This window comes from Rhea americana, unplaced genomic scaffold (assembly GCF_003343005.1).
Source record: "Rhea americana isolate MKP2758 unplaced genomic scaffold, rheAme1 scaffold_35, whole genome shotgun sequence".
In the NCBI taxonomy this organism is placed as follows: Eukaryota; Metazoa; Chordata; class Aves; order Rheiformes; family Rheidae; genus Rhea; species Rhea americana.
Window position 1 is genome coordinate 4,849,516 of NW_028186479.1, and position 22,277 is coordinate 4,871,792.

Below are 22,277 nucleotides of genomic sequence, written 5' to 3' on the forward strand. Positions count from 1 at the left end.
TTTATAAAACAAGTGGAAGTGTTTRTGAAAATACTTTAGAGAGAGCAGAYAGTAGAGAGAATATTTCATCAGCAGGGCCTCAACCACATAATGCTGCAGAAAAAATACATTTTTACTTTTTCCCCGAGTACTCTTTCCTAACAGATTAGACGGGTTCCCCTTGCCAGACTCCAAGAACATCTTTTAATGAATTTGAACTGTATTCCCTTGTTTAAGTGCTTATATTTTTTATCCTTATGAAACAATTAAAAAAAGCTATGAAGTGTTTCTAATTTTTAATGATATGTTGTTTGAATTTATTTTATTTCAAAGCAGGAATATTTAAAATAAGTCAGTCTGTATTTCTTTAAAGACGTAGCCTTAATCAGGAAGAACAGGAGAAATCAGTACTAGCTAAAGTTAAGACTATAAAGATTTATTCCAACTGAATATTATGCTGCTTTTTTTCTTCAAATAACATTTCTTGTAATAAACCAAAGAAGGTTATCAACCTTTTTCTTTTCGAAAACCATGACAGCATAAAAACCTCGTACCTAGACCTGGCTGTAAATTACCTTGATGGTAACTCAGTAAGGGATTRCCTAAAAGGAAAGCAAGGGGATTAGCTCTCCCTGAATCTCTCTCTCCACGAATGCTTCAGGCTGTTGGTAGCTGAGCCAGGCTTTCGGCAGCTCTCACGCCGTTTCTCTCCCCAACCTCTGTCTCCCTTGGGCAAGTCTTTGCATTACAGTTTTCCATCTAGAAAAATGGGGATCCTGGTTATTTCTTCAGATAGCCATCAGTAAGACCACAGTCTATGCTTAAAATTGAATGCATGACTAAGTTCTTTTGAAAGCACTTTTTTTTCTTTTTTTTTTTCTTTTTTTTGAAAAAGGAGAGTTTGTTCAGTCAGGTGCAGTCAGGCCTCAAGCCATCTTACCAGCTCATTGCTTATGGATCGGAGGTGCTAAAGGATTTCAAATGGTTTAGAGTGGGCTGTGGTGTCTTCTGTGCTGTGATAAATGTGCTGAGTTTTAATAATTATTGTACTTGATAGGCTCCTTTGGTTATAGTGGTATTGTGCTTACTGCTATTACCATAGCTTGTCCAGACATACTCTGAGAAGGGATGTCGCCCAAGTATAAGTAGCTTGACTTCTGACAAACTTTTTTTGATTTACTCCTTTGAGGTCAGTAATTTCCATACGATGAGGATCTGACCTTTTGGTAGAGATGGTTTTGACACTGTTCTGTCATCAAAGGTGAACACTTTTATCTGAGAACCTATCCCATGATTTCAATTACAGAATGTGCTGTGATGTAAGATCTGAGTGATACAAAATCCCTTGTRTCTTGTTACGATCATGCAGATTGTCTGTCTACCTGCTATAAACTCTTACCACTTCTAGAGATCCCTGAAGACCCACAAATTGCAGAAGAATATTATAATGAAGAGTTTGAATCCTGTTCAGAAAGCAGTGAAGAGGAAGAGGATGTGGAAGCATCACAGACTATCTCTAAGACAAATCACCAGGTATATGTGACCTTCAGGAAAGCAGTATACCTTTGATGCTTCTTTTCTATGGGAGACTGACTTAAACTCACTCTCTGAGATGTTGTTCCACTGACATTACTGAAACTTGGTTTTAGTGGGAATTTGCACRTGTGTGTATGTCAACACTATGAGTTAATTATGCATATGTCTAATTTATCTGAGATAGTGATGATAGAGAACCTTACCTTCCTTCAGTTTTAGGGATAAAATTTCCAAGAATGCCTTAGGGAGGATTGTTGTCAGTAAACTACATTGGCACTGTAAAACACTCAGAATGGGGTTCTCGCACATGATGTTAGCTATATGTAAATTAAGTTAAAACCTAAAGTTCACATTAAGCGTAAGATTAGGTCTCCCTGTCTAATTCCGGGGGAAGGATATSCACCTCTAGACGCCACTTCTTCCTGCCTGTTTTAGACACGTTTTCTAGGATAAAATGACAAACTATGAGCATAAAAACCTATAAAACTTGACCAGCAGTTTTTGGATCTGTAGGCTCTCCCAGGCACCACAGACGGCATCAATGAAAAGCAAAATTATTATTATAGAAGGTTTAAAGTAGCTTTATCAGGAGCGGCTGCCACAAGACTATTTTAGGGATTGCAGTTTGAGAAAAAGTTAAGAGAGTATTGGAAAAGACACCTAATTTATATCTGGTCAAAATGAGACGAGGTGGATATTGTCTTTAGTAACCAAATCTCAGTGAAATCAGTGACTTAAATGCCAAAGTCAATTTTGAAATGAGTCTTCCTGTGACATTTAGGAACAAGTAATTTTTACCCCAGGCCATCAACTTAAGGCATTGTGTGCAGTGTCTCTGAAAGCATCCTTTGAGCAAATAGATTTTCAAAATATGAAACTTTCTTGTATTATTTCACTACATAAGCTTTGAAGTTCAGGAGTGGTTTGAAGAATAATGTTCTATAGAAATAAACTGTCAACTATAAATCAGCAGAATACCTAAGGCAATGCTTGTGTTGCAAATGTGCTGTATGCCGGGTCTGCGTAAACTGAACAAACCCCAGACACACAAACTCTCTGTCACTTGGTAAATCTACGACAGTGTACTCTTGAAAATAAACTATTGCTTCATTTATCAGACTTTATATATATCTTTTTTCCTTTCTGGAATGCCTTTTAAAATTTTCATTCGACTTTCATTGAAGGTATCATTAAGTGTCAATCAGTAGTATTTTTGAACAAGCAGACTGCTGCTTAGAAAGAACAGAAGATAAAAATAGATTTGCTAATAATGCAGAATAAATTAGTATTGGCAGTCAGATTTGAGCAGTGACATTTAGTCATTCTGTAGCTATTCATAGTTTGTTGATGACAAGAACTAACACCATGGGTTAGAAGAAATGTTCCACTGACATCTCTTTTCAGAATCCGGTCCTTAAGGACTCTGTGGCTTCAATTTACCAACAGTCTATGTGCACATGTTACATTAACTCTCTGTGAATCACAGAGTGATTAGCAAACACAGTCTGTGAATGTTTGCCTTTTAGAACTTCTTCTGGCAAGGAAGCATGTTGTCTATCTTTTTCTCATACCGACCTGCACCTTTGATAAGGTAGCACCGTATTTCTGGATAGTGACACAATCACCTTTTATTTTTCTTGGARAGTGAGCTGACTTTTAAATATTGCTTTTCTCAAGTGAAAGATTTTGTAATGAGTCCAGAGTCAAAGCAGACTGGACTTAGCTGTGCCAATATACTAGAGCCAACCTACTGAACTAGTTGGCTCTAGACTCTACAATTAAGGAAAATAAGCAAGTAATTTTAGGGCGTAATTTATGTTATCTTGCAATATACATCTAACATAGGTCAGATGAAGTACACTTAAAAGTGCCTCCTTCTCTCTGATCATTATAAAGGGATCTATAGTTTTTAGTATGCRTAGGACATCTTTGTTCTGAATGACAACAGTTCTGTGAGATGAATCCCACTCAAAGGTAGGTGACATCATGCTCAAAATTCACAATATTAAACTTCAAAATCTACCAGAATAGATGTGATCTTGCTAGTATATTGCAAGAGATTGCTTCTGCAGTCATCTACGTCATACCAAAGCTCTTTCTGCTCTCAGGGGAGACAGGACCAGACCCCTGTTACTACTTCAGAGATAGGATTCATACACTTCAACTCTTCCTTCAAAATTACATTCACAAATTAAGTTTTTAGAAGACTATGCTATGGAAGAAGCCATTCCACTGTATCTCAGGATGAGGACTTGTAGGATATTTACCTTCATAATCTGTGCAAACCTCTCAACTCTCTAATTTTGTTTTACTGGTTTCTTCTGTGCAGAGTGAGCACTGAAATGCTCCAGTCTGGCAGTGCTCCTTGGTGACTCCATTAGCACTTCAAACAAATATTTTTTAAAAAGTCTTATCTTCATCTAAATGAACAACACATTAGGGTTCATGATGTAGAAAGGGATCTGGGCTTATTTATTCAAACTAGTTAAGCCTTTCTCAGATGCCAAAGCAGACTGAGAAATAGTGGCCTTACTTGGGATGCAGCACTTCCTCAGTTAAGAAAGTAGAGTAAGGCACTGGACTTGTATAATTTTAAAGCCTTAGGATGGCAGCTGAGATATCTATTTTTCTCTTAATGTTTTCTTCTAATACAGCCTGTGTGCTCCCAGCTACATGATCCAGTTGTAGATGTGGAGTTACCAAAGGTTCAGATCCATAACGTGCATCCAGACATCTCATCTTTGTTGTAGTGTGGGAATTCAGTGTCCCTTCTCCCTTGTGTTTCCTAGGACAAAGTCAAATTGCCAGATTTCAAGCAGGAATTTTCCAGTTGCATTTCCAGACTTTTGGCTGCTTCATCTGATGGTTCTTTTCCACAAGTTTTTTTTTTCAAGCAACACTGCATTTCTAATTGCAGGAGAGCTAATAAAGGGAAAAGTATAAAGGAGAATGAGAAACTGTTTCTAAAAAAGAATTTGAAAACATGAAGCTCACCAGAAATTTCATCTTATAAAGATGGTGTTCTGTGAGAGCTTCACATTGGCTTTGATTTAGCTGAGATGCTAATGTACCTTTTTATGGCAATTTATTATCTTGCTCTTTGTTTTCTTTTAGTGACAAAAATAATAGCAGATTTGCCCACTTCATCATGCCTATTTATATGGTACATTAGCCTCTATTTTAGAATTCCAGGCTTTAGGTCACTCCTGAGATCATCAAGCCAGATAGATAATCAACTGGCATGAAATAATCATAGCTTCAGTGGCCTCAGCACTGGCTGTGGGTAGKCTGTGCACTGGCACTCAAAAAATGCTCCACCGGCTTCCTAACACRTGCCTCGGCATGGCTTATTGCAATTAGAAGGTGATTCATTAGGTTTGAATTTGAAGTGTCCAAGCAGTCTTCCATGCTGGCTCTTGTGTGTAAGAAAGACTCTCTGCTGTGTATCTGTCAGATTCCCTTTCCTACTCTGTATGACTTTGCTTCCTCTGCAAAAAGAGAAATATTAAAGAAACATATTAAAGAAATATATTAAATAAAATAGCTAAAATTCTCTTGGATTGTTAAATTGTTAAATCCAAGTGGAGAAAAAGCACAGGTAGTTTTACGTCAGTGTAAGTCAACCGTTCGTTCAAGTGCTGTAGAAAAATTCCCCTTCTTCACTGAGGTTTTATATCTAGAAAGCCAATTTAACCTAGCTAATTCTTTGAAAACCACAGCTTTCACTGGTAAAAGTGCTTCCTTTGCCTCACAGCATAACAAGAACATTTAGCCCTGTTGCAATGCCTATGGTAAGTATGCCCAGTGGTGAGAAGTCCAAGGCTTTGGAATTACACTCTATCCCATTGAAAAAAAAMCTGATTTTATTATAACAATCATGTTAGTATTGTATGTTGCCTTTTGCCATGTTTTTGTCTCTCTGTCCATGGATTTGCTGTTAACCAAGGTGCTGATTTGTGTTTTGYGAACCTCAGTCAAAATAGCAGAGCCTATTTCAGGGATAAGTATATGAAACAACTTAGGATCATAATAAGTTAGATCATGCTTATCCGTAACACCTCCCAATTGTACAGAAAGGCCACTAACCAGCTCACAATTATTCCCCCAAAATTATTTGAAAAACTCTTTTCTATTAAAGTATACTTGCAGTTCCTTAATTTGAGGAATTTAGAATGGATATTTTGAGGAAGATCACCTAGAAATACAAAGCAGATTGTCCATTGCAGGAGCTAAGGTGAATACTGATTGTTTTATTCCAGTTAATAAAGTTTTAGAACCACAGACCCCACATTTTTTCAATAGAGAATTGTTGCAGATTTTTCACCAAGGTGAAGATTTTGTTTTAAATAACCAAGAAATGCTGTCCTCTTAAATAGGATGTGGTGACAGATTCTGGTAACTCAGATTTTTCTCTTGGACTTGAACAAATTCTGATCTACTTCCTGGAGCACAACCTTTACTTAATGGTCAGCTCTTTAAATTTCATCAGTGTACATGAGTAACATATCACATTAAAGATATCATGACAAAACTATTAAATATCTATCTGTTAATAAAAATTTCAAATAGAAAAGTGCTATTATCTTGTTTTTAATTAAAACATTCTTAATTAGTAATTGTTACTAGATATTAGTAGATGCAATTAAATGAAACATAAATATTAATTCCCAATGGCAGCTGTCAGAAGTCTAAGAAATTTTGGCATAATTAAGAAGTTCCTCATTTCTTTTTTTAATGTCATATCATTTTATATATTTCAGGACTAAGCAATGCTAAAACATTGATGAACTTTCAGAAACTGCACACCATCCTCAACAGTAATCATATCTTTTTAAAACTCCATGCATATTTGGTCTACAGACTTGTGTTCTGCTAGGGATCTGACCTAAATAACTGTTTGTATACAATATCATCCCCAAATCTAGTGTTTTAGGAGAAGAAAGAATTGAAAAAGCTCTGAGCAATATATTCCTGTCTTACAATTCTTTATTCTAGTGTTCTTTGGTGTAAGTACCACYCTCTACATCTGTGGGATTGTACCTCTGGTACAGAATGTTTATATTTAAGTTMGTCTCACACTAATGCTGTTCCTTACATTATTTATCTGCAGGACAGTGATATTGAGGCAATGGTCGAGTATTTGGAGAGGGTCCTGAATAACAACAGCTCATTGGGTAAGACAGTATCTTTTCTCTAAGTGTAATAGCAGCATTTATTAACTTTATTCGTCAACACTTCAGTTATTTCCATTTTGCAACATAACAACTCTAATATCACTCAGAGAAGTGATCTTCTTGAAAATTGCTTCCTTAATCTATTGCGCAGAAGTGTAAATAYGCTGAAAGTGAACGTATACATTGTTATGTGTTTTGGGTGAAAATAATAGAGACAAAACCCATGATGGTCAGGAGTGTAGAATGTTATCATAAAAGCTTTTAAAAACTTCACTTCTCCCATTCTTGCTCCAGAGAAGAATATTTAGAGATGTCATATCTGAAAAAGTGTATCACTTTCGAGCTGAAACAAGTGTGACTATGGAAATCAGCCAGAACATGAAAGATGCTAGCCATTAAAGAGTCAGGTTAAAAGGGTTTTGTATTATGCTATAGTTTTCCTAAGATATAGAAAAGATACTATGATTTATGAATAGAACTTGGAAAACCTTGCTTTAAGTCCTTTTCTTTAGAAATTTTGAGCATTGAAACTTGTAAAGTTAATTAACAAATTTTCTCAGGTAAGAGAAAAACTCTGTCATGTACTTAAGCTGGAAAATAGTAGACATACATTTTTGACTATGGAAAAGAATCAAGAAAAATAATGTACTGACATTTTGCAAGTCATTGTAGCAATGAGCTTTATGACATTATCCAGTTCACCTGCGTGGCCCGGAGAACAGAACATAGTTGTAGGACTCTGCAGACATTTGTTCTCCTCTTCCTTCTGCTGCTGTCTTCACTTGTTAAAGCTACTTAATAGTTGCCACTTTCTGAATCTGTAAAACGATAGTTAAAATCGAGCCTGAAAAGTCTGAAACAGCTCTTGATCTGATGCTATTAATGCTTTATAAAAATACATGCAATATCTCTGACTAGATATGAGAAAAGAAAAAATCGGATGTGGAGGRTGTTAAGCAGTGGAAGTGGTTGCCTGGAGAAGCTGTGGGATCTCCATCACTGGAGGTGTCCAGATTTTGATGTGTAAAGGCTTTGAGTAACCTGACCTAACTTTGMAGTGTGCCCTCCTTTACGGAGGGGGTTGAACTAGACATCCTCCTGAGGTCCTAACTAAACTACAACCTAAACTACATAGCTAAGARCAACGAGCAAGAAAAGTTTAGCAATTAAAATTTATTATACCTCACAAGTGTGATTTTTCTAGTTTTCTTTATCAGAATTCTGTAGATTTTTTCTAAATAGCTTCTAGCACAGGTAACAAGGAGAGCAAATGAACTAAAAGAAAAAAATTTTTACAATGATCMGGGTTGGGATAATAAAATATTTATTTTACCTGACAGTACCTCATTAGAGGCAGAGAACAATCACGGAGAATGTAGGTTTACAATTTCATCCCAAAGTTTCCTTCAAATTCTCATTATAAATTTTGAGTTTGAAAGTCTTGTTTCCCATGGTATACTTAAAAGCTGAAAAGAAGACTTAGGAAGACCCTAAGGAAGGGTATTTATGGAGATTAGCTCRGTCTCTAGCCTTTCAGACCAATGGGTTTAATTGTGCTGTGGGAGTCTGTCTGAGGACTGCTTGAAAGGCAGTTAAGTTGTCAGAGGCTCATGCTGTAACCTCAGTTTTGTGTAGCAACCTCATTTACATTCCTTCAGTCGTGTCTAGCCTGACTCAGTGTTATCTCAGGGCTCTGAAATAAGAATATAGGGGAAGCTTAGGAAATCCGCCTGCTAGAGGCTCCGCCGGTGCAGAGCTTTGTCTCACCCCTGTGCGTGGTCACGATCTGATGGGAAGGGAAAATGTAGGAAGGAGATGGATGGATGAAAAGGAGTAGTAGAAGTCATTGCAGTCTTGTAGCCACAGAGGTTGTCTCCTGGGTCCACTTTCAGCAAGGGCACAGCTCARGGAGGTCCTTGGGACTATCTGAACGGAGGCCCGTGCACATGCTCTGTGTCTTCATGCTGACAGGGGTGCTGCTGTCTTCCTTTTCTGCACTCACTGATGCTCTTCAGCACTGCATGTTGACAGCAGTGGGCTTGCAGAAGTGAAAATAAGGACAAAATTTTGCCCTATGCATCAATGTTCTATTATTTTAATGTAAGAGAGGAATTGCCTTGGAAGCTGCCAGGAAGAATCCAGAGGATTAGAACCCCTCCAAGGGTTTTTTGTTGTTTTTTTTTTTTTTTTTTTTTTTTTTGAAGATGCCTTTTTAATTTATAACATTATGGAATGAAATTGTGCTTTAATTATTAAAAAATATCTGACCAGTCTGTGCTGAAAGTTAAATCCTTTCCTCCAGACTGTGTTAGTAATTAGATTTGCATGATGTGTTCCAAAAAATGTATGTGAGGATAATGAGAGAAATCTGCTAGAGTGCCTTTTATCTTTCTATGCTCAGTGTTACCGAGGAGCTTTAAACTTTTATTATTTTAAGCTCTTCCATTATCAAGCTCTAAAGCTTCAGAGAGTACAAATTGCCTTTAAGTTAAACTTACTGTATTTCCCATCTTATTAGCATGTATCTTAATCAGAAGAGCCTTATAAAATGAGTCTTTTTTTTGTGTTTTAAGTCAGGATTTAAATCTAGAAGCATCATGTTTAGGAACCAAGAAGAATACTTGTATCATAAAGAAAAGAGGTGAGAACCTAACAGCTTGCTTATTCTTCATATAAAAATTTCCATTTATGATTCAGAAAGAGATTTCAGTTGCATTGTTCGAGGGACATCTTTAAAATATACAGAAAAAAGACTTATGCTTTTTGTTCTTTGTGATGCATCTTTTCTATAACAGATATCTGTATTACAGATTTCTGTGTTTCATATTTGTGACACACAAACGAACACTTCACTGAAGTTAAAAGGGGGAAGGTCATTTAAACTGCAGCCTTCATGGACTAATTGCTAGGCATAGTTGTAAAGAACATTTAAAAATATACTGGAAAAACTCATTCTATTACATTTACTTTCATCTTTCAGCCACCAAAACCCAAGTAATTGAATATGGAACTCAGTACTTATTCTTGGCCCTTTCTCCTATGATTTTTTTTCTGAATTATTTGAAGGTTGCCTGGTACTCTCTGTGAAATTCATAAGGCTAAACGTCCACTTGACTTTAGCTTCTTACAGTTTTCGTATGACATATGTATTTATCATGAGTTTAGAGACTTGCTGTCCCATGCGCGTAGTCCTCTACGCCTTRGCTGTGTCTCCACTTCCTAAGGCCCCTGCTCTTGCACCAGGCCTGTATTTCTCTACACAGCATCRTTGTGCTAGCAAGGGCCGTGGTACGGAGGAAGCAACAAGTGTACATTATTTTTCCACAGGTGACATTTCATTAGTATAAAAACTCAGTGGTGAGGGCTAAAAGCCTGGTGTTCTTTGAAGTAGTTGAGCTTTTTCCCAAAGAGTTCTCACTGAGTGACGGTGAATACCAGCACTTCGGTGTGGTGCAACGTGCATTTTGGGCCGGCTATGCAGCTCCTTGTGGAGCAAATTTGAAGTGAGTTAAGATTATCTCTGCTGACACAATTTGCAAAATTGGGAAGATCTCAGGAAAGAACTGGGAAATGAAAAAAAAGGTATTGAAAAACTGGCTTTGCAATTTAATCTGTTTAACTTAAAAAGGGAGAAGATTAGGGGCTATTTCACCTCTTTTTATGAATATAGACTCAGAAATATATCTGATTCTAAGGATTTTTTTAATTTTGTAGAAGAAGGCATAGTAGGATCTCATATGTGGAAGGAAAAGCTGACTAAAGAAAGAAGTGGTCTGTTACTCAGTGAACATAATAGCTGCACAACAGATAATAACTTACCAAGGGACGTAACAGATGACTATCACAAACTATTGGGCTGTTAGCTGAAATGTTGATAACAAGTCCTTTGGGACATAATATATAAGAAATCTCATGAGCTAATCACAATCATCCTTTTTAAATGTAAGTACCTGTGTGAATCAATGCAAACCAGAGGATTTGTGTTTTTACAGGATTACAGGATTTGTGTTTTATTTTAATCTTTCTCCCCTTTGACAAAGTACGAAGGATGCAATAATAGCCTCAAAATTGGTGTTTCATGACTTCTTAGGAGGGTGAAGATCTGTTGCCATTTTGYCCTCTCTTGACCTCCACTATATTGGACTAGATGCTGGGAGAGTATTCACCTTTGAAATACTCTTTGAAAGTGGCCAATATTTGGTTTTGAAAAATCAGTGTTTTCATTAGTTTTTCCGATTTTGTTTAATGAATCAAGGGTGATATATTGCATTAAAAATGCAAATAGCTATTTGGCCACTTTTCTAAGTAGCACAGTTACTTGTTCTGTGCTGATGGATGGGTAGGTAAACTGCCCAAGGTTGGATGCAAAGTACATTATTAATCAAGTAACTGCTTCTAAGAAACAGTGCCTTTTCTAAGAAAGGCTAGAGATTGCCTCAGTAAAAATTTTTCTGTGCTTGTCATAGCAACAGTGTGAAAGACTTAGCAGTTTTCAGTGAGGACGCATTTGTTATGTCTAGCCACACCTCTGTAGCATCCTACAATCTATATTCCTTGCAGCTGCTTCATAGTACCCAGAAGATCATATTTAGGAGGGAGGTATTAGTTCGTGTTTAGAGAATAAGTTTGGCTTGGCCAGCTGCAAATGTAGAGGGACTGCAAAGGAAGAATTATTTAGCATGGAATCCCAGAAAAATAGGAAGGATATCTTTAATAATGAAATRTCAGAGGAGGAAGAGATAAAATAGTGTAGCAATAAATAGATTGAGCCCACTAAGTAGAAAGATTATGCTAAGCTCTTACCACATGATATACCCTGTAGTAATAGTGAACTAGAATTCAACTGAGGCCTGTAGTTAAACATACTCTGTCCTAAAAAGATATAAAGATTATGTTTTTTCTGAAACCACAAGTGGTCAGGGCATCATTTTTTTTATTACTTTTTAAATCTAACAATGAAATCAAAGCCCAAAGCTGCACATCTGGACATTAATTCTATGCCAATTCGAGAAGGATCTAATAAGTCATGACCATGGCTGTACACAGCACTTGAAGTTTCCTCAGGGCTTCCTCCATGGGTAGTTGACTACTCTAACACTATTAAAGTAATTGAATGTTTACAGAGTCCAAATTAAAATGTATGGAGATGTGTGGGTAATGGTAGAGTAAATGATTAGGCATTTTTTTCTTCATCAGTGGGTGAAAGTTACTGATTGCTGCTAAGAACTGAGCTTTTCATTTTCCATCCTTTGAACTACATTAACTATACCTCGATTATATGGTAAAATTGAGGCATCAAATAACTGTTAGCTATTAGGTGTTAGCTATTTAAGTTATGAAAATGTTTTAAAAAGTCAAATTGTTTGTCTGTAGCCAGACAGCAGAGTCAGGAAACCATTTCTTTTGTGATCTCTCTCCACCTCTGCTTTCTACTTGTATTTGCAAAGGTCTCAGTCCTGCAAACGCTTGCTATGARCTATTCATGACCAAAAGCTTTAATGCCAGTATTTCTTGCTTATATGATGAGGATCTGTAATCAGGTAAGATACATGAGCTAGAGTCCTGGAAAAGGCATGATTATGGATTCAAGGGAAGCGTTGACTACTTTCTGCTGGTGTCTGTACTGCTCGTGGTAGGTGCGAGCCCCCTCGGGCTGTATGTGATCGAAGTTAATGCAATCCCAGCTAAAATCCAGCTTGCGGTCCAAGCTGAGTCCAAGCTAAAAACCCCTGCAAGGAGGGGAGAGTGTGTGCATTTAGCCTAGGCATTTCACTAACGTGTATGTGTGACTTTTGTTGTGTTCACAGCCTGTGCAGCACCTTCTTGTGTCTGCTCGGAGCTTGGGCTCTGTCTGCAACTGCCGACACGTTTGCCCAGGGTGCAGATCTATCAGGGTGGATATGCTCCTTGTTTGGGAAGCAAACTCCTAACGCTGAATATTTTGCAAGAGGAAACTAAAATAACTGCTTTGTTTGGCTTAGCACAAAGAAAGCTGAAGGGATCTTTATTTCTGATTTTAAATAAATGGAAGGAGTGTGCAAAAGGAAAGGGAAGAGCTGAGTAAGCCGAAGGGGAATTTTGGCACAGGAGAAAAATGAGCACAAACTGGCCAATGAGTAAATTTTTTCTGGAAATCAGGAGGGCTGATCACAGTAAGGCTTTGGAGTTGTTTTCCAATAGGAGCGGCAGGGGCAATAAATAGATAAATCAATTATAAATTTGAACMTGAAGTTTTACCCGGTTATGAAGGGGCTTGTGTGACATGGTTACCATATAAAATAGCAGGATAGTTGAGTTACCAGCCCTGGTAGTCCTTTATTATTCTGTAGTTCTATATTCCTGTGAGTGGATACCACAGAACTCTGTGGTTATTAAATAAGGTTATTAAATTAGGTTATTAAATATCTCARTACTCCATGATATGTGTGTATGTCTGTGTCTGTGTGTATATATTCATATGTATATTTTTATATCCTTTATATATATATAAATATATATATATATAAAAAGAATCCTATCATCTGAAAGGGAAATTGATATTTCATATAAAATACTGAAAATTTACAGTATGATCAAGCTAAGGAAGAGATTTGCCTGTTAGAAAGAAGGCCCTTGTTCTTATAAATAAGTGCAAGAACATCAGAGGAAAATAAATATTGTCTAAGAAAGTTTTCCTTTTTTTAGTATTTGTATGCCTCAGCACATTCTCATGTGGATTCTTTCTGTTATAATGTAATTCCYTGTACAAGACATTGAAGGAAAATTGTTGCCACAATTGTCATTTGTTTAAGCTACCTGGCATTCAGAAAGGAGTTGCCCTTAATTTGGATTTAATAATCTGATTCATCTTTAATTAATGTAGCATTACCTTGTGAGAAATGGGAATAGGGAAATGGGAATACCTCCTGCTGACTGCCCTTGGCTCTGCAGTAGTGCTCAGGAGATGAAGGTGAACAAGGTTATGTGTCTGTGCATTGATTTGTAGGCTCTGGGACCATCACCAGAGAGGCTCCTGAAGTGCCCCAGGGATTCAGAGCTCTCAACAGCACTATGGCTGGGACCAAGCTGAAACGCATCAGGGAGTAAGTAGTGTGTTTATGTGTTACCGGTATCATGATAAAGAGGATGGTTTTGAACAGCAGCAGAACACAGCAAAACATGTTTCCTCACACAAAAAATTCCCCCAAACAAAAAGAAGTGGATCCCAAAGTATTCATTACCAACTGGATGCCTACTTACCCCAAGCAAGAGTGAAGGCTGGGGGTCAGTTTTGAATGTTTTCTTGTGATGTGTACCATCACTGTCATCCTTTCCAGTGTCTAGTTTGTCTTCACAGCTGTCTGGTAAATTCTGAATTTCTCCTTCTTTGTCAGCTCAACACATACCCCTGAGTCAACTGCATATATATTGACGTTCCCATCATGTTCTCTCCCTTTCCCACATTTGGCTGGCACAAGAGGCTAGAGGACTTGTTTCCTGTGATGATAAGCTGACTAAACACAAACATTATTGCAGTTGGCTGGGATTTTCGAATAAGAAAAAAGAAGTTACCTCTGCAGTTCCCTTTGAAACTCAGTGTCTAATTGCTTTGATGAAACCCCTGCTTTATTAATAAAGATTTGACTCTCTTAGTACAGCAAAGACTTGTACTTCCTTTGTAGCATGTTTACTGGTTAAGGTATTTTGAGCTTCTTCCAATAAGTTGTTAGTAACTTCTTGCCTTCAAAGATTTATTTTACCCTTACTTAGGTACTCCTCTGGTACTCGTGATGATAGCATCATTAGTATTATTTCTGAACTCAGATCTTTACAGTGTTGCACCATTTCAGCTGATCTTAGATTGTAAGCAGTTTTAGAAAAGGTAAGTTTTGTCTTGTGTGTGCACAGGGCCAAAGGTATGGCAGGTGTTATTGGAACACATATAATAAAAACAAACAATTAGTGCTATTAGCTATTTAAGTGAATCCCCTAAAGAAAATGAACCMAACCACAAGGGCATTGACACTGTTCACTTTTTGAAACAGTTTGGAGTACAAAATGGGCTGGATATCCAAGAGAAATTTTTGGTCAGATTTTGTTCAGATAGAAGCTATTCTGTTTTATGATACATCAAGACACAACAGCTCTTAGGATTTCACTTCAGGACTTGGCCTGTGTTGTGAAACCAGTCAGCAGGTTTCCAGCCTGCCAATCTTATTACTTTCCATTCCATTTTCATGGAAAACACTTTTCAAAATCAAAAAATGCGTCATGGTTTGCCAACTGAATGCAAGATGAGGTTGTTTAGACAAAACGCCTACTGATCTTACAACCTTCACATTGCATTCTCATAGTAATGAGATAAATCTGCACTGAAAACTGTTAAACATTTGGGTTGTTCCAAGTTACAGAATATATAGGAGTATGTATAGGAGGCCTGGAAAGAAAATACATAACTTCATTCCTTGAGTTCCTTATTCTTGTTCCTGAAGATGTTGCTGTGTCTCAGCCTTTGAACTTCATGGTCATTGCTTTAGGGCTGAGGTATTAAACTACTGGCTTCTTCCAGATTCTATTTTTCATTGCTGTTTGTCTGTTTTCACAATTTGGTGGCTTTGATCTGCTCAGAGACCTTTGAACTTTGTAGGATAGGCAGCTAATGGCGTGTAAAAGCTGAAAAAGTTGAAATGCTATATGATCCTTTGGAAATGACACACCCCAGAATAGTTTATAAAACAGACATATGTTAACGTAAAGCCTGGTTATCTGAAATAACTTGCATGTAACACACATTAGACCTCTCAATTCTGGAACATTTTCCTAGTTACTTAACTCCTGAAAGCAAACTAACGGCATCTGTAGGTCAACAGGCTGACCCAACTGCCATCTTGAGAACATCCAGCAGACCACCCCCATGAACCATTTTTAAGTTATATTAATTAAGAGTAAAATAAAGGGGTTTGGGGGGGTTGTTTGTTTTTGATGTTTTTTGGTAGGTAAGTTTACAGACCTAATTTTGTCACTTACTATAACTAGTTAAAGACGTCCATCAAAATGTCTACTCAGTTTAAAGCCCTTTCTCCTAAATATACTATGGCCTTGCCATTTTCYGAATATGTTAAGGTGAGACAGTGTGCTAATTTCTTAGAAATTAGGGTGTTAAGAAACAAGCGAGTGAGCATGGTACACAACCACACATACACGAAGAGATCCCTGCAAATTCCTGTACGGGCAGACTGTACGCTGAGAGCATGGTTAGGGGAGTTGTCAGTGGGGAGAAGGGAGTGCATCTAACTGCAAAATGATGCATGAAGCATCAGCTGTTCTGTTCATCCTTCAGTAAACTTCACATCATGCATCATACCTCATCTGCACAGCAGTGCTGCTTGGACAAGCTTAATATAATTTAGATACGTGCTATTCAGTTTTACTTGAGAAGTCATAGACTTATGATGGGGTCTTCTGGTTGACAACTTCTAATAAAAGAGAATGCATTTTCATTTGTCTTATAGAAAATGAGTTGCAGGAGTTCTTGAAACAGAAAAGAAGAATGGTGGAGACAATATGAAAGTGCAGTGCAATCTGTCTAGGTGGCAGGTCACTATGGAAGCAGAAGTATAAAATTTTGTGACGGTGCCATTATTAGATATTAACAGGGATAACTGGTGAGGGAGACTCAGAAATTGCCCAGAAAGTAGGGATATACACATTGCAAATAACATTAATGAAGGAAAGTCTCTCATTAGCTCTGATAAAATGGGAGATCTACTTAAAATGAACACAGGGTCTCACTGCAGAAAAGGGCCTTCTAGTCGTTCTTAATCGACACATGCATACTTGCAAGCAACTGTAGCAGCACATTCACATGTGCTCATTGCTTGGAGTCATTGCAGTGTGTTGCCCTGAATGTTTTCTATGACAGTGCATAGACTTGCTGTTTATCAGAGTGCCAATTTCAGTAGCTTCTGCTGCATTCTTGTGCATGGCTTTATACGTATATTCATAGGAGAGAGTGGCAGGAAGTTGTGCTAAGAGTCTTTACAGGGATGTCGAAGGAAGCCACTGATGTCCTCAAATATGGTAGGTAGGAATCCTTTGTCTCCATCTATTTTAAATAAAAATTGCTCAGGGCTTAACCCATAGAGAGCCTGATACTGTTTATGAATCAGTCACAAGCTTCCTTCAGTATAGTCCCAGAATACTTTCACAAACATCTGCTTTCCAATCCCCCTTGCATTCCTGTTCCAGCATTTGGAATCCCTGTCCTCCTTCAGTAATGGTCTTAATAAAATAATCTATTCCAGTGACAACAATTTCGAGTTTGTTGTACTAGGTATCGGTATTCATTATGAAGCTTGTGGCACCAGGGATTTTACTTTATCATTCAAGTGGAGTTCATTCTCTCAGCAAAAATTTCTACTTCAGTGCTAACAATTTCAATACTAGGATCTTCTGCAGCATTGATAAAAAAAATCTCCATTTCTTGAGATTAACCTTGCAAAGGTTATCCAAGCTTTTCTTATTCCTTCTCCCAGCCTTATATATTGTAATGGGAAGTCAGCCAAATATATAAATCACAGTTCCATGATTCATATTCCTCATCCTGGATTTTTTAGACTAAAGAACACAGTAGATGCAGGAAGCAGAAGGACTCATGTGTTACTGTTTTCTGTCCTGGCCCCTCTCTTTGCTTTATGATTCCCATTCCGGAATAACTTGGCATGTGCGACATTCTAAGCAATGAAAGATGTCAAAATCTACAACAAATGGGGCAGAACAAAAATTTTTAGCTCTCTAGCTGAAAAAGTTATTCTGCTTCTTTTCACATTAYTGTATCCTATTATGTGTCCTTCTTTCCAAATGTAAGACCACCTCAGCTGGCACCTCACAGTGAAGTGCCCTGCAGAAGCACACAAGTACCACRAGCCTATGGAAAGGCTTACGATGCACGCTTGACATCTCAAGTCAGTACAGGGGTTCATATTCTAATATAGAAAAGAGAAGGGTGGGAAGTAAGATATGTGTGTGCAGAAATTTGTGGGAAAAATGGCTATATTTGCTATTTACAAAAGGATATATTTGCTATTACACCTCTCTATATTATGTAGTGTTTGCATTCCAGCTGTGAATCTTCACTCCAGATCACTTCATTCCAGTGAGTGGGGATATTATTCCCCTTGTAACTTCCTCAGAATTGTAGTCAAAAATCTTTTTTTTCTTGGAGTTTGTTTGTAAAATAAGGATTTGCATTTTACAGATTAAGGCTGATGTTAAAATAATCAAACATCTATGGAGCAGAATTTTTATCTTGTTTTTTTCTGTCCTGAGAATATCCAAAGAATTAGAAACATTAGAAAGAAGGAAAAAACTGTTAGTACAGAGTGTTTGTGCTCCTTTCATATCCTGGAGGTATCCATGAATACACACAATGAGTCAGTTTAATAGCAGTGAACTTTAATATGCAATTTAAAATTCAATAAAATGTATACCAGAAAAAGGAAAAGACTTTTATGACCCCAATTTTAGATAAATTAAAATCCTTCAGCACAGCAGTAAGTACCTCTTAGTCAGTCCCTGCAGTCTTACACACAGCAGCATACCATGATCAGGCAAAAGACTTCATCATCACCTGCTGAGTGTATGTAAAATCGTCTTTCAGAAGTCATGGAGAAAAGGCATTTGGTGGTATTTTTATTCTGATCCTGTGAATGCTCGTAACATTATGGGTTTAGATTCATGAGCAGTATGCATATATGCTTCTTGTATTTGTGACATTCGCATCAAATGTACCATTTATCTTAAAAATTCAGAAAGAAAGGTCATACTGAAGTGATTGAGTGAGCACCAGATAGTCTTAAGCATTCCTGAAATGCCTAAAGTAGAGGAAAATTTCTGTACATTTATTTCTGCTCATCCTGGAAGTACCGCAGTAAAGAAAATGATTATTTGATTTAGTGCTTTGAATAGATGTTGGGTGGACTTTCCTAAGGGATAGCTCTGCTCCTACTGAAACTGGTTTTGTTATTGACATCCCTGAGAGCAGCTTTAGGTGAAGACCAAAGGCAACAAATGCAGAAAAGCTAGCTGGCTCTTAGACTTCTATACAAAATATCACCAATACCTTTGATTCCCAGTGACTGTCTTCGTAGAGGGGTCAAGACTTATGCATGAGGAGTATATGTCTCCTCTCAKATATTTTTTGAGGAAATTTATAGTCACTTCCTGAGCTACCGCTGATTCTGGGAGTCAAATAGAGGACATTACTCTTGCAAGTACTGGTGGCCTAAGACAAAATATTAGTTACACAGCCATCCTCCTCTATGCAGAGTCACATTCAGAGCAATGGCAACAGAATTAATAAACCTTGACTTTCACACTTGCAAGTAGAATTTCTCTCTCCTTTCCATAAAGAGAGAAAAGTTCTGCACTTCTGAGTTTGAAATGATGGCATCTTTAAAACTGTTTTCATCCCATGTGCCCAGAATATTACAGCTATTTGCTTTCAATTTTAGTGATTGCTCAGCTTTAGGGTCTCTCTCATTATTCTAGACAGGTTTTCATAGTTTTCCCTGGAGGTGTATTCTGTTGGGAAGGAGAAGGGGCTGAAGTAGGAAGTGTGCTGGCTCTCCAGTRTGGCTGAGCTCAATGAAAGTTGCAAGTAAGTGAACCATAATTTGTTAGACAGGCATGTATTGATTAAATAGATCTTAATGTGCTACTCWGCCAGCTATGAGCGATGTAGGGATTGAACAGCTGCTACTGAAAGGTATTTGAAGAGAACAGTGTGTTTTACTAAGTTTTTTTTGTTTGTTTGCTCCCTTTTGAAACAGTGTTTATATATTGCTCCAGCTTGATGATTTTGGAAAATGGAATTACATATTGAMGTCCCAGGCAGACCTAACCAAACACTCTCTTGGAATTTTCCACCAATCTGTAATATAGGACACAACTACGAGTTTCTCTGAAGTGGTCTGCAGCATGAAGTTCTCAGCCATGTAGCCTACATTWAATCAGTATTAGGTCATTTGCTATACCTCAGTATAAAATTGGCCACAAATGTTGATGGTAAGTTGTGACATTTGTTGTCATAGTAGAGGTGCCAAGGATTAAAACTCCAGTTCAGCAAAGTTACTTAAATATTCAGCTGCCTGACTTAATCAGACATTGAACAGAATAGCTGTACAGGAGGATATTCACACTAGTTTTAGGAACATTTCCTAGGTGCCTGCTGTCTTCTGTGGACTTACTATATGGAAAGACACAGGACAGTGGAGAACATATGTGTGAGGCTGCTGTTCTGAATTTCCCTGTGACAGAAATTTTGTTCGTCTCTTGCCAGTGCCTAACGCAGTAGCCAACTAAGATAAGTGTATGAAGTTAGGCTGGGTGTCCACCCATTCCACTTTTGCCTGCACTTACATGTTCTTGCAGGTTGTGACTTGTTTATACTGCTCCTTTCTGTCTTGCGTCTGTGGATAGAAAGGGAATGGCACCTTCCAGTGCCGTCATAGCAGCAGTTCTTGTCAAAAAGTGATGAACTTTGAAACAAATAGAGACCAAACTTAGTAGTAAGAGTRAGCATTTCCATTAACTAATATACAAAAGGGTGTGATTAAGCTTTGATGTATTTTCTTGAGGTGCTCATCCTGGTGCTCATTCTGCACATTTCTTGAGCCTCAGATTCATCCTCTAAAAGAAAGCACAAGATTTTGTGAATTTACTTAAACATTTAAAGGAAAGTCAGCCTTTTTCAGTTTGTTTACTGAGCAGCATGTCAAAGATCCATGAGCTATTTCATTATCCTGAATGTTTGAAGATTTTTCTGTTTAAAGTGGAGACTAATGTCATAATTACTTTAATGCTAGACAGTTTTTATCCAGTTTGRAAATTGTATTCCATTAGCAAAACACAAATAATTATGAGTATAGACTCACTCATTTTAAAATGTCAAGTGGCCCAAAACACTCAAAACATTAAAAGAAATTGACTAACTCATCTTTTTGTTTTGCACAAAAAGCACCATTTCCCCAGTTTTTCATGCTGCGCATACATAATACATAGATTGAACTATTCAGTTTTCAAGCTTCTTGATTTTGCCAACAGTTTCGCAAATGTGAGAAAGCTTTCACACAACACTAATTATATCGTCTGTTTTCAATACAGTACCACTTAAAGTATCAYGCCGGGGCTTACTAGATGTAGCATTCTGACCTTGAAAGGTTTACAGACGTACTTGGAAGTACTGTAGGCAGCTCGTACACAAATGGCATTCACTAAACCTCAGCCAGGACTACGAACGTCTACTGTTTGCTGTATTGCTTTTGTCTTCATCTGCTTGCGACTGTAATACTATACTTACACAAAAGAAAAATCAGTCCTTTTCCTTCTTTCCTTCCCCATTTTTTTTTCTAAATCATCATAAAGTGATTTCTTTCTTATCTATATGTAAGTCATTGAGGTGTAAACCACATATTTCCTATGTGGAAGGATGTGAGCAATGCAGAGCTGGTATAGGTAAAAAGTAGTTTATGGGGTAAGATGCTAGAGACGTGGGCAATTTGCAAACCATCCTTTGTGAAGCAGAGACTAGAGGAGCGGAAACAACATGTTTCCAGTCGTTCCAAAAGGAGCAGCCGCAATCTGCCTCTGAAATGCCTAAACAGGTCTGTAATCTTGTCTTGTTTTGATGGAGAGCCAGAGAGCGCTGAATGCATAAATTCTTCTAGGCGTTTTTGAGTGTCATAGGTCTATGCTTCGTAGTTAGTTGCTTTTTCTACTCTCCAGGTAGTAAACGTAACATGGCACTGCCAGAACATGTATTAGACTTAATTCTTTTTTGTGTTATGAACTTTTTACAGTGCTACAAATGTGGAAAGGGACTTGAAAATAATTGTGGACTTAATCCATCTACATTCAGGCTCCTTTCTCTGGATGTAAACATCAATTTAGCCCAAATTGTTGTACGGTAACATTACACACACGGTCATTTATGTATACGTCAATATATTTTTTATGTATATGTATATATAAGTATATATGTGCTTATATACTTACCATAATTGAGCATCTTAAGATCCACAGCAGACTTTTTCTTTAACTTTTAAAGTTTTTTTTCAGTAGGTTTACTTAAAAGTATTATTACTTTTATGGTAACCTTGTGAGATTGTTTAGCATAATCACCAYTTGGGTGCTGTATTATTTCCTTCTATTGCTGCATTATAGGCAAGCCTAGCTGAAAGTTTTGTCAGCAAATTACTGTAGGGCTTGCAGTATCCTTGTTACTTGTCCAACTCTGTACCAGCTAATTCCATAAATCCCTCCACTGACATGCTTTGCTGTGTTAACAGCCTTTTGACAGGACTGGCATACTYGTAACTCAGAAGTGGGTTATTTTACATCACTAAAAAACTTTCTAACTAACTTTCAGTGCAATATAGCGACAGACTGCTCCCATGGACCAAAATATTATGTACGTTCAGTATTATAATTGTTTCACTGAAATGCATAAATCTGCATGTCTTTTCCTTTCTCTGACTGATGAATATTTAGTTTTTTAATTCTCATTTTGGTGTGAGGCCCTAAATCAGGAGAATCCCACAGAAATCCAGG

At 37.4% G+C, this 22,277-nt stretch overlaps 1 protein-coding gene across 1 annotated transcript in view; it reads left to right on the forward strand.

The window, feature by feature from the left end:
* NEK11 (NIMA related kinase 11) overlaps positions 1–22,277 on the forward strand; it is a 106,236-nt gene that overhangs the window by 73,925 nt on the left and 10,034 nt on the right. Inside the window, exons 13-15 of the mRNA XM_085311857.1 lie at positions 1,388–1,512; positions 6,626–6,689; positions 13,675–13,771. Of these exons, the coding sequence (XP_085167983.1) occupies positions 1,388–1,512; positions 6,626–6,689; positions 13,675–13,771 (286 nt within the window). The remainder of the gene's footprint in view (positions 1–1,387; positions 1,513–6,625; positions 6,690–13,674; positions 13,772–22,277) is intronic.